The 15577-nt window shown below is 57.6% G+C and overlaps 1 protein-coding gene across 1 annotated transcript in view; it reads left to right on the top strand.

Annotated features, from left to right (window-relative positions):
• The window catches only part of RYR1 (ryanodine receptor 1), a 111062-nt gene that overhangs the window by 49023 nt on the left and 46462 nt on the right, over nt 1–15577 (top strand). The window contains exons 50-69 of the mRNA XM_087421947.1: nt 413–553; nt 951–1114; nt 1227–1305; nt 1576–1665; nt 2113–2253; nt 2597–2671; nt 2768–2843; nt 3049–3172; nt 4447–4562; nt 6265–6332; nt 6430–6551; nt 7025–7074; nt 7915–7975; nt 8081–8319; nt 10291–10372; nt 10881–11011; nt 11249–11581; nt 12428–12668; nt 14208–14295; nt 14401–14493. Of these exons, the coding sequence (XP_087278073.1) occupies nt 413–553; nt 951–1114; nt 1227–1305; nt 1576–1665; nt 2113–2253; nt 2597–2671; nt 2768–2843; nt 3049–3172; nt 4447–4562; nt 6265–6332; nt 6430–6551; nt 7025–7074; nt 7915–7975; nt 8081–8319; nt 10291–10372; nt 10881–11011; nt 11249–11581; nt 12428–12668; nt 14208–14295; nt 14401–14493 (2514 nt within the window). The remainder of the gene's footprint in view (nt 1–412; nt 554–950; nt 1115–1226; nt 1306–1575; nt 1666–2112; nt 2254–2596; nt 2672–2767; nt 2844–3048; nt 3173–4446; nt 4563–6264; nt 6333–6429; nt 6552–7024; nt 7075–7914; nt 7976–8080; nt 8320–10290; nt 10373–10880; nt 11012–11248; nt 11582–12427; nt 12669–14207; nt 14296–14400; nt 14494–15577) is intronic.

Raw genomic sequence — 15577 nt, 5'->3', positions numbered from 1 at the left:
CCTGCCATGCTGAGGCTGTGTCCCACATACAGCAACTAGAAGGATGTGCAACTATGACATATAACTATCTACTGGGGCTTTGGGGAAAAAAAAAAGGAGGAGGATTGGCAATAGATGTTAGCTCAGAGCCAATCTTCCTCAGCAAAAAGAGGAGGATTAGCATGGATGTTAGCTCAGGGCTAATCTTCCTCACGAAAAAAAAAAAAAAAGAATACCAAATCTGCATAATAAAGTGTCCAGGACCATTCCCCAATAAGCATAGTATTTACCCTTATTACCATATCATTTGCATAACCCACACTTCCTTCATAAATTAAAAGCAGTGGCACCCCTGGGCCTCCCTGGACCTTCATTTGCCTGACACCTGCTTATGCCCCCCTCATTTGTGTGTCTCCCTCTTGCTCCCACCCAGCTCCTCACCAACCACTATGAGCGTTGTTGGAAGTACTACTGTCTCCCCACGGGCTGGGCCAACTTCGGGGTCACCTCGGAGGAAGAGCTGCACCTCACGCGTAAACTGTTCTGGGGCATCTTTGACTCGCTGGCCCATAAGGTCTGGGCACACAGGGACCTTGAAAGGGGCCTGTTGGGAGGGTTGTGGGCCCAAAGTTGGGGATCCAGAATGAAATCCCCAAATTTGGAGGTTCAGGGAGGGAGGCAGTTCTGCAGATGTGGATCTAGGAGAATCTATGAGTGGGGTCTCCAGTTTGGGTGTTATGGAAGAGGGGAGCGCCTCCTAGTTTGGGGACTTGGAGAGGGGTGATATAGGGGTGGTTTGAGGGTCCAGGTGAGTCTGAGGTTTGAGTTTTAGGCAGAGGGACCATACTTTGTGTTTGCGGGCTCAAGGAAGAGGGTTGATGATTGGAGGGGTGAGTGTGAGGTCCTGGAGCTCCAGGATTTGAAGGCTCAGCCAGGCCTGCAGTGACCTCCCCCCCCCCCGGCATCCTCAGAAATATGACCAAGAGCTGTACCGCATGGCTATGCCTTGTCTGTGCGCCATCGCAGGGGCCCTGCCCCCCGACTATGTGGACGCCTCGTACTCATCCAAGGCCGAGAAAAAAGCCACGGTGGACGCTGAAGGCAACTTTGATCCTCGGCCTGTGGAGACCCTCAAGTGAGGCCTGGGGCAGGAGAGGGGTGGGGCCTGGGGCCTGGGAGAAGGAGGTGGTCTCAGAGGTGGGAGGAGTGGCCCGCCCCAGCATCTGCTGACCCTGTCCCCCTAATAGCGTGATCATCCCAGAGAAGCTGGACTCCTTCATCAATAAGTTCGCAGAGTACACACATGAGAAGTGGGCCTTCGACAAGGTTGGCCTCAGGGTCCTCCCTCCTCAGGAACCCCCACCCCTGCCAGCCTCCTTCAAGACCCCAGCTTTCCCCAGACCCAGGTCTTCCTTGAGGCCCCCAGATTTCCCCAAGACCCCTAACTCTTTCTGGGACCCACAGCCTCCTCTGGATCCCTCAGCCCCTTCCAGGGTTCCCGCTCTGTGTCCCCCAGGCTGCTGTCTACCCCTCATCCTGCCCCCACCCCCAGCTCCATAGTGGCACTGCCTCCACCCGAACCCTCTCCACCTCCAGATCCAGAACAACTGGTCCTATGGGGAGAACATAGATGAGGAACTGAAGACCCATCCCATGCTGAGGCCCTACAAGACCTTCTCAGAGAAGGTGACCATGCCTTGGGGCCCAATGTTGGGGGTCCAGAATGAAACCTCAAAATTTGGGGGTTCAGGGAGGAGTGAGTCTGCTTCACGGGCTTGGATCTAGCTCGATCTGCAGGTTGAGGCTCTCCGTCCCTCAAACTTGGCTGCCTCCTCTAGATCCCAGACTCCTAGTGTCCTTCTCTTAGAGTCAGAGAGACTGGGTTTGCTTCCTTGACTGTACAACGTAAATTCTCATGTGTAAGATGGGATAATGAGAGTTTGTTTGGGAGGCTCTGTTACAGAGCAGGTAGGAGGCCTGGGTTCGAATCCGAGCTGGACCACTTCCTAGCCACGTGGTCGGGGCTTTCCCCTTCTTGGGACACTGCAGGCCAGTGAGGCTGAGCCAGGGGCTCCTACCTCCACCTCCCTCTCACCCCATTCCGCCAATTCTGCTCCCTCCTGTCCACCCCAGGATAAAGAGATTTACCGCTGGCCCATCAAGGAGTCCTTGAAGGCCATGATCGCCTGGGAATGGACGATAGAGAAGGCCAGGGAGGGCGAGGAGGAGAAGACGGAGAAGAAGAAAACGCGGAAGATATCCCAAAGTGCCCAGGTGGAGGCGGGGCCGCGGCAGAGGGCGGGGTCATGAGGGGGTGGTGAGCGGCTAGAGTAAGGGGCGGGGCCAGGCAGGGGGTGGGTCGAGAGGGAAGAAGGGCCAAGGGAGGGAGGCAGGGTCAGGGGAAGGGGGCAGGGCAGGAAGGCTGAGAGATCTGGGAAAGGAGAGGGCATGATCTGAAGAACTGCAAACGGCAGAGGAGAGGAGAGGGTGGCTTAGAGACAGGGCCTTAATGGGGGAGCAACAGAGCAGGGGTCTAGGGCCAGGTTGGGGGCAGATTGGGTGGGGCCTGGGCTTCCTGCTAGCCCATCAAGCCCCCATCTCCGTCTTGTCCTCCCAGACCTACGATCCGCGAGAAGGCTACAACCCGCAGCCCCCCGACCTCAGCGGAGTTACCCTGTCCCGGGAGCTGCAGGTGAGACCCCTGATCCTTTATTTGGGGGCATGGAGATGTCTATTGGGGTGGAGAGGGTCCTCTGAATCTGGGCCTTGACTCTGCATCCATGCCCAGGCCATGGCAGAACAACTGGCAGAAAATTACCACAACACGTGGGGGCGGAAGAAGAAGCAGGAGCTGGAGGCTAAGGGTGAGGCACCCATCCGACCCTGCATAGACCCCCCTTCCCCGCAGTCCCCTCGTCTTAGGCTCTGGCGTCATAGGGCATAGAGATAAGTTACGCTTCTCTCTGTCTTTATTACTATAATTATGCACGCCTCAACTGCAGGAACCACTTCAGTGAGAGTGGCCTGGGTCCCCCCAAGCCTCCTGATATCTGGTCTTTGCCGCTCCAGGTGGTGGGACCCACCCCCTGCTGGTGCCCTACGACACACTCACGGCCAAGGAGAAGGCACGAGATCGAGAGAAGGCCCAGGAGCTGCTGAAGTTCCTGCAGATGAATGGCTATGCAGTCACCAGGCAAGTGGGCTGGGAGCAGGACCTGGGAGCAGCGGGCAATGTGGGTGGAACCTGCAGGACAAAAGCTGGGAGAAGAGAGAAGCCCAGCTGGAGTAGCAGAGGCGGGGCCAGAGAGGAAGAGGCTGAGGGGTGGGGCCTGGGGGGGAGGGGCAGACGGGGAGGAGCTGAAGGTGGGGCCTGGAGAGCATGGGAGGGGCCAGAGAGGGGAAGAGGCAAAGAGGGGTGGGGCCTGCAGATCAGGGGCGGGGCCAGAGAGGGGAAGAGGCTAAGAGGGTGGGCCCTGGAGAACAGGGGTGGGGCCAGAGAGGGAGGAGGCTAAGAGGGTGGGGCCTGGAGCTCAGGGGCGGGGCCAGAGGGGAGGCTAAGAGGGTGGGGCCTGGAGAGCAGGGGCGGGGCCATAGAGGGGAGGAGCTAAGAGAAGTGGTGCCTGGAGGGCATGGGAGGGGCCAGAGGGGGGAGGAGGCAAAGAGGGGTGGGGCCTGGAGGGGGCGGGGCCAGAGAGGGGAGGAGCTAAGAGGGGTGGGGCCTGCAAAGCAGGGGTGGGGCCATAGAGGGAAGAGACTAAGAGGAGTGGTGCCTGGAGAGCAGGGGTGGGGCCAGAGAGGGGAAGAGCTAAGAGGGTGGGCCCTGCAGAGCAGGGGCTGGGCCAGAGAGGAGAGGAGGCAAAGAGGGGTGGGGTGGGGCCTGCAGAGCAGGGGCGGGGCCATAGAGGGAAGAGGCTAAGAGAAGTGGTGCCTGGAGAGCAGGGGTGGGGCCAGAGAGGGGAGGAGGCAAAGAGGGGTGGGGCCTGGAGAGCGGGGGTGGGGCCAAAGAGGGGAAGAGTCTAAGAGGGGTGGAGCCTGGAGAGCAGCGAGGGGGCCAGAGAGGGGAGGAGCTAAGGGGGGGCGCCTGGGAGCAGGGGCGGGGCCAGAGGGGGAGGAGCTAAGAGGGGTGGGGCCTGGAGGGGGGGGGTGGGGGGAAAGAGGGGAAGAGTCTAAGAGGGGTGGGGCCTGGAGAGCAGGGAGGGGGCCAGAGAGAGGAGGAGCTAAGAGGGGTGGGGCCTGGGAGCAGGGGCGGGGCCAGAGAGGGCTGGAGGCTAAGAGGAGTGGGGCTTGGAGAGAGGGGAGGAGGCTAAGTGGGTTGGGACCAGGGAGGAGCAGGGAAGTCGAGGGGGCCTGGGGTGAGGCAGAAGCCTGTAGAGTCAGGGCCTGGGGAGCGGAGTTGGAACTGGAGAGGAGTGGGAAACAGGGCAGGCGTGCGTCTGGGCTGAGCCCTCCCTCTGCCTGTCCACGCAGAGGCCTTAAGGACATGGAGCTGGACACGTCTTCCATTGAGAAACGCTTCGCCTTCGGCTTCCTGCAGCAGTTGCTGCGCTGGATGGACATTTCCCAAGAGTTTATCGCCCACCTGGGTATGGAGAAGTCCCTCCCCGGTGCCCGCCCTCCCTGCGGTTGCACCCAGGGACCCGGTCATGCATTTCTCCTTCCTCCCCTCTTCTAATTAGTGTGCCAGACACTGTCCTAGGTGTTGAGAACACAGCAGTGAACGAGACAAAGACAGGACTGCAACTTACAGTCCTGTGGTGGATTCAGACAATTAATGTCAGAAATAACGCAATCACTTCGCGTGTTAGAAGGTGGTTAGTGTTATGGGAAGAATACACTAGGGCCAGCTGAGGAGGATTGGGAGTGTGGGGCAGTGGAGCAGGTGAAAATTTAAATAGAATATTCTGGAAGACTTTGAAGGAGCTGGGTGGGAGCCGTATGGACATCTGGGGAGTATTCCAGGCAGAAGAACAGACAGTGCAAAGGCTGTGAGAGGTCGCGGGTATGAGCATTAGGAGGCCGTGTGGCTGCAGCAGAGTGACTGAGGGAGAATGAGAGGAAATGGGGTTAGGTGACGGGGCAGATCGTGTAGGGCTTGCAGGCTATGGTGAGGACTGTGGGTTTTGCTCTGAGTGAGATGGCGCCCTGGGCGGGTTCTGAGCAGGAGAGGGCCCTGTCTGACTCCGTGTTCACAGGCTCCCACTGGCTGCCTGTGGGAACAGACTGGGGGCAGGAGGAGAAGAGGGTGGGAAACGGGCAGATTCTGGATCTAGTTTGAAGGCTGAAGCTGCTGGAGATGCCCCACAGATGCCTCTTATGTACCACTAAGAGTCCTGGCTGGGGCCCTATAGTCCCTTCCAGCTTCCCCCAGAGAGCCCCAGCATCCCCCTCAAGAGCCCCCCAGGAACCCCCAAATTCCCTTCAGGCGAGTGGTGGAGCAGGATTCACCCTCATACATCTCCCCTCAGATCCCACGTGCTGAACCTCTGTGCTGCACACCTCCTGGCAATTCCCCCCTTCTCTGAACCTCAGTTTCCTCATCTGTAAAATGGGGGACCAACTATAGAGACCTCCAAGTTGGGGGGAGATTGTGCAAGGACGACATTTCTTTTTTTTTTTTATTTTTCCCCTAAAGCCCCAGTCGATAGTTGTAAGTCATAGTTGCACATTCTTCTAGTTGCTGTATGTGGGACGCGGCCTCAGCATGGCCAGAGAAGCAGTGCGTCTGTGCGCGCCCGGGATCCGAACCCGGGCCGCCTGCATCAGAGCGCACGCCCTTAACCGCTAAGCCACAGGGCCGGCCCCATGGACGACATTTCTCACAGTGCCACAGACATAGCAAGTGTTTAGTAATTGGGGCCAGTATTATTATTTTAATAGTATTAATTATTACTATCACATTATTATTATGTTTGAAATTGATTTCCATTTTAAAATTATCTATATTGACTTCGTGTTTCATTTGGCCCATTCATTCATTAATTTATTTCAGATTTACTCAGTGCAAGTTCAGGAAGAAAAAGGCTTGTGATAGGTCAGGAGGAGGATGTTCCAAGGCTTAGCCCATCTCGGTTTGTCCTTGTCCCCATTTTCAGCCTCAGGAAGGGTTTGATCAAGGAGTTAGAGGATCAGATGGAAGGTAGGGGAGAGAGGTTTATCTCAAAGCCAACTGAGGTAACTTCATACCAAGAATCTATCCTGCATCATTTCCTAACTCTGCCCCATCAGAACACCCTGAGTTCCCCAGCCTTGAACCCACCATGACCCCTCTTTGCCCTCCCCCATCAGAGGCTGTGGTCAGCAGTGGACGAGTGGAAAAGTCCCCGCACGAACAGGAGATAAAATTCTTTGCCAAGGTGAGAGGTGGGCTCAGAAGCTGGAGGGGCTAAGGACGGGGGGGCTCTCCCCACCCTTTACCTAGTCCCCTTCATCTCTCCCTCCCCGCCCCCCCAGATCCTGCTCCCTTTGATCAACCAGTACTTCACCAACCACTGCCTCTATTTCCTGTCCACGCCGGCCAAAGTGCTGGGCAGTGGCGGCCACGCCTCCAACAAGGAGAAGGAAATGATCACCAGGTGGGCCGCCCTGTGACCTCTGACCCAGCCCCCTGACCTCATAGTATTGCAATCCTGGACCTGTTCCTCCCAACCTTGAACCTCAGGGGCTCTGTCCAGGTGCTGGGCCCTGAGCACTCTCCCTGCAGAAGTGATTCAAGGGCTAGGGTGACTGACCATCGTGGTGTGCCTGGGACTGAGGAGTTTCCTAGGCAACCGAGGACCAACTGGTCCTCCTTCAGAAAGGCGGGTCAGCCTCCCCACCCGCCAGCATCCCACTTCCTGCCTGTGACTTTCAAGCTTGCTCATCTCTGCCCCTCCCCACCCCTCCTGTCTCCATTTTCTTCTCCATCATCCGACCTCCCCCTGGCCCTGTCTTCTGTCCCTCTCTCCCTGTCTTCCCTGTCCCTGCCTCTAAGTGTCACCGCTGTCCTTGTCTCCTTGGTGTCCTCACTCCGTTTCCCCTGTCCTCCTGTCCCTCTCTCTTTCTTCAGCCTCTTCTGCAAGCTCGCCGCCCTTGTCCGTCACCGGGTCTCTCTCTTTGGTAAGTGGCTCTGCTCCCCGAGCCTTTCTCCCCCATCCTCCCTCTCCTCCTCTCATCACCAACCCCACCCTGGGGAAATATGGCCCAGGCTCATGCCTCAACTTGAGAACCTTCACTGTGTTCTTCCTCTGGTCCTGGGCATGGACTGGGTAGTCCTGGGGGCAGGGCAGTGACTGGGACCGCCCTGGGCCCTGCCCTCATGGAGCTCCCAGGCCAGTGGGGGAGACAGACTCATCACCAGGCAGTGACAGCCTGAGGGGTCAGGGCCGGGATGGGGGGCACAGGCAGAGGGGACAGGGCCGGGATGGGGGGGCGCAGGCAGAGGGGTCAGGGCCGGGATGGGGGGCGCAGGCAGAGGGGTCAGGGCCGGGATGGGGGGGCGCAGGCAGAGGGGTCAGGGCCGGGATGCGGGGCGCAGGCAGAGGGGTCAGGGCCGGGATGCGGGGCGCAGGCAGAGGGTCAGGGCCGGGATGGGGGGCGCAGGCAGAGGGGTCAGGGCCGGGATGGGGGGCGCAGGCAGAGGGGTCAGGGCCGGGATGCGGGGCGCAGGCAGAGGGGTCAGGGCCGGGATGGCGGGCGCAGGCAGAGGGGTCAGGGCCGGGATGTGGGGCGCAGGCAGAGGGGTCAGGGCCGGGATGCGGGGAGCAGGCAGAGGGGTCAGGGTGGGATGGGGGGGCACAGGCAGAGGAGTCAGGGCTGGGATGGGGGAGGGATGGGGTCTATGGGAGTCCAGGTAGGGGTGGGGTGGGTTGGGGTGGGGAGAGATTGGGTGGGGCGGATGTGGAGGGAGGTGCTGTGCTCGTAGCCCTTCCTTCACCCTGGCCCGTCTTCCTCTCCCAGGGACAGATGCTCCAGCTGTGGTCAACTGTCTTCACATCCTGGCCCGCTCCCTGGATGCCAGGTAGGGCCGTGGGTCACGGTGCCCACCCCCAGCCCCATTCTCCTAGACTCTCCGAAACCTAGAATCTCAGATTCTAGAACCGGGGTGCCCCCGCTTCCCTCCCAGGACAGTGATGAAGTCAGGCCCTGAGATCGTGAAGGCTGGCCTCCGCTCCTTCTTCGAGAGCGCCTCGGAGGACATCGAGAAGATGGTGGAGAACCTGCGCCTGGGCAAGGTGTCGCAGGCACGCACGCAGGTGAAGGGCGTGGGCCAGAACCTCACCTACACCACCGTGGCCCTGCTGCCCGTCCTCACCACGCTCTTCCAGCACATCGCCCAGCACCAGTTCGGAGACGATGTCATCCGTAAGGGCTCCTGACCCCGAGGGCAGGGGTCGTGCGCCTGATGGAATCCCCGGGTGTTTGAGTGTGTATTTATAGCTGTAAGCAAAGCGTGCTATCAGGAAATTGGCAGGTAACGGAATGAGTTAATTACAGGTTCAGCAGCTCTACCAAAAGCCTGTAATGACTGTAGCTTAAACAAGATACAATGTATTTCTTTCTCATGTAACAATCTACTTGTAAGTGGATCATGATGTCAGCAGCCCTGGTTCCCTCCACCTTGTTGCTCTGCCATCTCTGAACGGTTGCCTTTATCCATATGATGGATCCGTATCCATACCCATAAGATAGCACACCGCTGCATCCTCATTCTGGCCAGTAGGAGAGGGGAAAAAGCAAAGAGGAGGGCACTTCAGTTCTGTTAAAGGAACAATCTAGAAGTGGTCGGCATCACTTCTGCCTACATCCATCCTAGTGGCCAGAACTTGGCACATGGCCACCTGTGGCTGCAAGGGATCCTGGGAGAGTAGTCTTTATTCTAGGAGGTCATGGGTTGAGCTAAATATTGGAGGTCTGTGACTAGGAGGACGAGCAGTTATTGGGAGTCAGTTGGCAGCGTCTGCAGTGTTTATCTTACCAAATGGCACCCAGAGTGTGTGACCCAGCCCGGGGTGTGTGGCACAGCACACACAGGGTGTAACATACTGTTGTTAGTGAGACACAGGCAAGATGGAACACCGGGTGGGGTGGCATGACATCTTGTGCACAGGTGCTCAAAAGAGCCTTAGAAGATGTGGCCTGGACCAAGGTTGGGCCGAGGGAAGGACAGGAGGGGCTGGTGGGAGAGACGCTGAGGAGGCCGAGGAGATGAGCTGTGGACGGGAGGCGTCCAGAGTGAGGCCCAAGACCCTGGCCTGGGGACCTGGGGACACTGGGGCCTGCAGGAGACAGACTAGAAGAAGTAACACGTTTGGGGGAGATGCCCAGGTTGTGAGGGGCCCAGGGAATGCCTGGGGGAGGCGTCCAGGATAGGCTGTAGGGCTGATGGGCTGTGGGGACCAAGGGAGAGTGAAGCCATGTCTCAGCTCTCTGTTTATTTGAAATTAGAACCTACTGATAAAAGCAAGAAAAGTAGTTCTCCCCCACTCCAACATTTTATTTCGAAAATTTAAAAACATACAGAAAAGTAAAAAAAAAAAGAATTGTTAGCGCTGTGCCCCATTTGCTTTCCTTTCACTTTATGGGGAAAGTATCTACAAACTTTTTTGCTGAACTTTTGAATGTGAGTTGCACACGCAGTGACATCCATCCCTGAACAGTCAGCCTGCATCCACTGGGATAAGAACCTTCTCGTATGGAACCACAACATCAGTATCACACCTAGCCTGACTATACTTAAATTTCCCTGTTACCCTCCAAATGTCTTTGAGTTTTTCAAAACAATTCAGAATCCAGTGAAGTTTCTCCACTGCGTTTGGTTGTTAGGTCTCTGTTGTCTCTTTTCAATCTAGAACAGCCCCTCTGCCCACTGTCTGCCCTCATGACATTAGTGAAATTGATGAGGTTCTTCACCTGGCCTTCTAGAGGGTTTGTGGATCACCTAGAATCGTAGTCAGGATTGGATTTTTGCTTGCTTTCTTCTGGAGAGAGCGTCCATCACTCTCATCAAAGAGATCCACGAGTCCTCTCCAAGGAAAGAACAACAACTAGCCTTTATGCAGTGCCTGCTGTATGCCCTGTTCCAACTGCTTTCCAAGTAGTAACTCATTTAATCCTCACAACCACCCCATGAGGAAGACACTATAATTATCCCCATTTTACAGATAGGGAAACTGAGGTCAAGAGAGAGATGGTCCTTGCTCAAGTCACAAAACTAGTAAACGGCAGGCTGGCCCTACAGCCCCTGCTCCTACCCTCTATTGGAGACGAGTGAGGGGTGGGGGACGACGCGTGTGGCAGGCGCATCCCCGACCCTCGCCTCCCTCCCTCCCTCAGTGGATGACGTCCAGGTCTCTTGCTACCGAACGCTGTGCAGTATCTACTCTCTGGGAACCACCAGGAACCCTTACGTGGAAAAGTAAGGCTGGCGAGCCCTGGTTGGGGGCTGGGGTGGGTACTGTAAGGGCTCAGGGAGGGGAGAGCGCAGGAGAAGATAGGGGAGTGAAAAGCGGGGGAGACGGTCAGGCTACAGCCACAGACATGCGCACTGTGGCAGCTGCAGTTCCCCAAAGCGGCCACGTGAGGGCGCTCAGGGGGAAGGCCAGCGAAGGAAGTGGAGGCCACAAGCTGGGGCCAGGTGGGCAGGCACTTGCAGGCCAGGGTGCCAGGTTGCGTGGTCCACAGGAGCCACGGCACGCTGGGGGCACTGGGGAGGGCCCCTGGCAGTGCCCACATGGGCTCTCCTGAGCCAGCATCACTGGTGGAGCAAGGGGGCAGTCAGGAAACCCCAGAAAAATGCCACATCAATGCCCACCGGTGCCCAGCGCTGCTCCGAAGGGCTCTGGGGACAGGCACTTCTGTGGAGGAAGGGCTGGGACCCAGGACCAGGCAGAGGGGGCGTGGGAGCTAAGAAGCCCCTCTTCCAGGCTGCGGCCAGCCCTGGGGGAGTGCCTGGCCCGCCTGGCAGCAGCGATGCCGGTGGCGTTCCTGGAGCCTCAGCTGAACGAGTACAACGCCTGCTCCGTGTACACCACCAAGTCCCCCCGGGAGCGGGCCAGTAAGTTGTGTGGGGCTGGGGCAGTTGTCAGGGTGGCGTCCCACCCCACAGAGGCCCAGGGGAGAGCCCACTTTGGGGGCAGTGTGGCCCAGTCTGGGCTCTGAGGGGCAGAGGATTCCCCAGGTTGGGGGCGCTCCAGATTGGGAAGTCCCAGAGTTTGTGGGGGCCCTGGTTTGTGGTGTGGACGCTGAGGTCTGGGGCGATGGGCTGGCCTGCCCTGACCCCCCTGCACCCCAGTCCTGGGGCTCCCCAACAGCGTGGAGGAGATGTGTCCTGACATCCCGGTGCTGGAGCGGCTCATGGCAGACATCGGGGGACTGGCCGAGTCGGGCGCCCGCTACACAGAGATGCCGCACGTCATCGAGATCACACTGCCCATGCTGTGCAGCTACCTGCCCCGCTGGTGGGAGCGTGGGCCCGAGGCGCCCCCGCCCGCCCTGCCCGCCGGGGCCCCCCCGCCCTGCACAGCCGTCACCTCTGACCACCTCAACTCCCTGCTGGGGAACATTCTGCGGATCATCGTCAACAACCTGGGCATCGACGAGGCCACGTGGATGAAGCGGCTTGCTGGTGGGTCTGGGGCGCCTGGCTCTTGAGGGCTGGGGCCAGTGTCCTGGGCCTTGGGTCCCTCGATCTGATGGTCTGAGAGGGAGATCCCAGGGTCCATGGTCTTCTGGGAGTTGAGAGGAGTCAGAGTCTAGGTTTTCTCAGGGTCAGAAGGTCAGGGGTCACTGCAAGGGGTCAGAATCTCAGGGTCATAGGGTCTGAGGTGGATGGATGGGTCCTGGGAGCCCTCCAGACTGGATTCTGAATTTCTGGAGCCTGGAGAGGATTAGGCCAGGGGTTAGGAGCTGGGTCAGAAGCCTGAGTTCCTTATATAAAGCGTCAGAGGACCAGGTCAAGTGTCAGGGTCCTGATATGGTCAGCTATGGTTCTAGGTCACTAAATGAGTCTTTAAAGAGTTGAGATTCCTGGTTCAGAAGTTCCGTGTCAGGAATCAGGTTTTGGATCGTGGTCAAGCTAGAGATAGGGGCTGAGGTCAGAGGTCAGAGGCTGGGGTAAGAAGCCAGGGGTCATAGGTCATAGTGGGAAATCATGCAGTGAGGTAAGAGTCTGGGTATGGGCCAGGTCAGGGGTGAGAGGTCACGGGCTAGGGTAAGAGATCAGGTTAGGATTAAATTGTTGGGGTCAGAGGTCAGGGGCTGTGTCAGAGGTCAGGCCCAAGGTCAGGAGTGGGATCAGAGGTAGATGCTGGGGTTAGAAGCCAGGGTCAGGCTGGGGTCAATGATAGCTGCTAGATCAAAGGTACAGGTCAGGGGTCTGGGATGGGAACAGAGGTCAGGGGTGGGGTCAGAGGTCATAGGTCAGCTGCCGGAGTTGGAGGCCAGCAGCGAGCGCCCCCGTTTGCTTCTGCAGTGTTCGCCCAGCCCATCGTGAGCCGGGCCCGGCCCGAGCTCCTGCACTCGCACTTCATCCCCACCATCGGGCGGCTGCGCAAGCGCGCGGGGAAGGTGGTGGCCGAGGAGGAGCAGCTGCGCCTGGAGGCCAAGGCCGAGGCCCAGGAGGGGGAGCTCCTGGTGCGGGACGAGTTCTCCGTGCTCTGCCGGGACCTGTACGCCCTCTACCCACTGCTCATCCGCTATGTGGACAACAACAGGTCAGCATGTCCCCCGCATCCCCCACACCCAGGCCAACCCCCCCCGACCCCTCACCTTCTGACTTGCTATAAACCTGCAGTTCTCACCTGACCCCATCCAGCCTTCTGACTCCCCACCTCAATTGCTTCTGGCCCAACAAAACACAGCCCGCCGGCGTTTGCTCCCCTTCTGCTCCCCACCCCTCCTGAATCTGAGCCCCTGGGGGCTTGTGGTGTGGCCATAAGGAGCCCCACTTTTCCCCTCCAGGCTTGGGTAGACGGGGCTGTCTGATTTGTGCAGTGAAGCCTAATGGGCAGGGCTTCCTCCATCACTGAGAGAAGAAAGGAAGACAGTCCAGTCTGGCCAGGCTAATTTCCCCAGAAACACAGGTCTTAGATAAAAGGGCAAGCACAGGTATTAACCAGTAGCTAACATCTCCCTAAAATCAGAAGCACTGTTAAAGAATTATTAACTCCAAGGGGCAGCCTAACCCAGGGAGAGCAAATAAATTTCAACTCCAAGCTCCATCCTGGTTGAAACAGATTCTAAGGTTGCACCGGGGCTTTGTGAGAAAGGGTGCTCTGATTGATTAGTTATGTCTGTCAGGAGAGCAGAAAGGGGAAGCAGTGGTATGCATGCTGTATAGATCCTTGCACATCCATCTTTGTGCTCATGAGTGGGCCTTGCTATAGGACCGATTCCTAGGAGTGGGAGTGCAGGGTTAAAGAGTCTGAACAAGGGCCGGCCCTGTGGCTTGGTGGTTAAGTGCACGCGCTGCGATGCTGGCGGCCCAGGTTCGGATCCCGGGTGCGCATCGAGGCACCACTTCTCTGTCCAGCCTGAGGCCGAGTCCCACATACAGCAACTAGAAGGATGTGCAGCTGTGACATACAACTATCTACTGGGGCTTTGGGGGCAAAAAATAAATAAAATCTTTAAAAAAAAAAAAAAAAAGAGTCTGAACAAGTAAACTGTGGTATATTCAGACAGTAGAATACTACACGGCAGTGAAAGGGGACAGCCTGTTGCAACACACGACAACATGGATGAATCTCACAAACATCAGGTTGACTGAACGAAGTCCAAAGAATAAAAAATAGAGTACATGTCATATCATCTATTTATGTAACATTCAAGAACAGACAAAAATAATTTATAGTCTAGAAATCAAGGATGAGGGTCATCTTTCAAGAGGAGGGAAGGGGGAGTGGCTGGGGGGACACGAGGGTACCTCTGGGGACTGCAAATGGTCTATCTTTTGACTTGGGTGGTGGTTATGCAAGTGTGTTCACTTTGTGATAATTCCTCAAGTTGACACTTTATATTTATGTTTTACTTCAATAAAAAGGTCAGAGAAAGAAAATTTTTTTTGAAAAGGAAATGGTCATTTAAAAATTTTAAATCATCTGAATGCCAGATTCCCCTAGAAAACTCTATCCCTCCCATTGCAGTCTCCTGGTCCCCTGATCCCCTCCCCTGAGATGTGTGTGGCCCCCTCTCCTGGGCTTCCCCACCCCCATCGGCCCCATCGCTCACCAGTCCCTTCCCTGCCTGCCTAGGGCGCACTGGCTCACGGAGCCCAATCCCAGCGCGGAGGAGCTGTTCAGGATGGTGGGCGAGATCTTCATCTACTGGTCCAAGTCCCACGTGAGTCCCCGCCCACTCCGCCCCTCCTCTCCATAACCCCGACGCTGCTGCCCCAAGACGCCCTGCCCCTCCCTGTCTGATCCCCAATGCTGCCTCCCCCACCAGAACTTTAAGCGCGAGGAGCAGAACTTTGTGGTCCAGAACGAGATCAACAACATGTCATTCCTGACTGCCGACAACAAGAGCAAAATGGCCAAGGTGGGTGCTCTGCTCCGGGAGGAGGGCTTAGTAGGGGGAGGGGATACCCTCCAGGGCTTCCTACCCGACCTTCCTCACCTGGCCAGCCTGTCCCGTCCTGCTCACATTCCCTGCTGTCCTCACAGCCGCCCCATCTCCCTCTTCTCTCTTCCCCGTCTCCTCCCCCCTCCCCATCTGCCTTTTCCTCCCCATCTCCCTCCTCCCAGTCTCCCTCCTCTTCATTTCCCTCCTCTCAGTCTTCCTCCTCCCTGTCATCCTCATCCCCGTCTCCCTCCTCCCCATCTCTCTTGCTCCTCATCTTTCTCTTCCCTCCTCCCTGTCTCCCTCCTCTTCATCTTCCTCCTCCCAGTCTTCCTCCTCCCTATCTCCTTCCTTCCCATCTCCCTCCTCCCCATCTCCCTTGTTCCTCATCTTTCTCCCCCTCCTCCCCATCTCCCTCCTCCCAGTCACCCTCCTCCCGTCTCCCTTGTTCTTCATCTTTCTCCCCCTCCTCCCCATCTCCCTCCTCCCAGTCACCCTCCTCCCCATCTCCCTTGTTCTTCATCTTTCTCCTCCCTCCTCCCCATCTCCCTCCTCCCAGTCACCCTCCTCCGCATCTCCCTTGTTCTTCATCTTTCTCCCCTCCTCCCCATCTCCCTCCTCCCAGTCACCCTCCTCCCCATCTCCCTTGTTCTTCATCTTTCTCCCCCCTCCTCCCCATCTCCCTCCTCCCAGTCACCCTCTTCCCCATCTCCCTTGTTCCTCATCTTTCTCCTCCCTCCTCCCTATCTCCCACTTCTTTCCTCATCTCCCCCCTTTCCTCTCCCCGTATCCTTCTCAGAACTGCCCTCTTCAGGGTCCTAAAGAACAAACCCATCCTCCTGGAGTCAAGGTCTAGAAAGGCCCAGCTAGGGGAGGCGAGTCGGATGGGGCAGAGGAGCTAGGGTGGGGCCGGCTTGGAGGGGGCCTGGGCTTCTCTGAGGGACTGGGGTAACCCTTCTTGTCTCTGTCTGCAACCTGACGAAGCAGGCGGGAGATGTACAGGTCAGCCCCACGTCTGCGACCTTCCGCATGGCTCTTGGCTAATACCCTCTTCACCCCCAAA

Source organism: Ceratotherium simum, chromosome 33, assembly GCF_057802395.1.
Source record: "Ceratotherium simum simum isolate JZ-2026a chromosome 33, ASM5780239v1, whole genome shotgun sequence".
NCBI lineage: Eukaryota > Metazoa > Chordata > Mammalia > Perissodactyla > Rhinocerotidae > Ceratotherium > Ceratotherium simum.
Note: the sequence above shows the minus strand (reverse complement) of the source record. Positions and strands in the feature narration are given on the sequence as shown.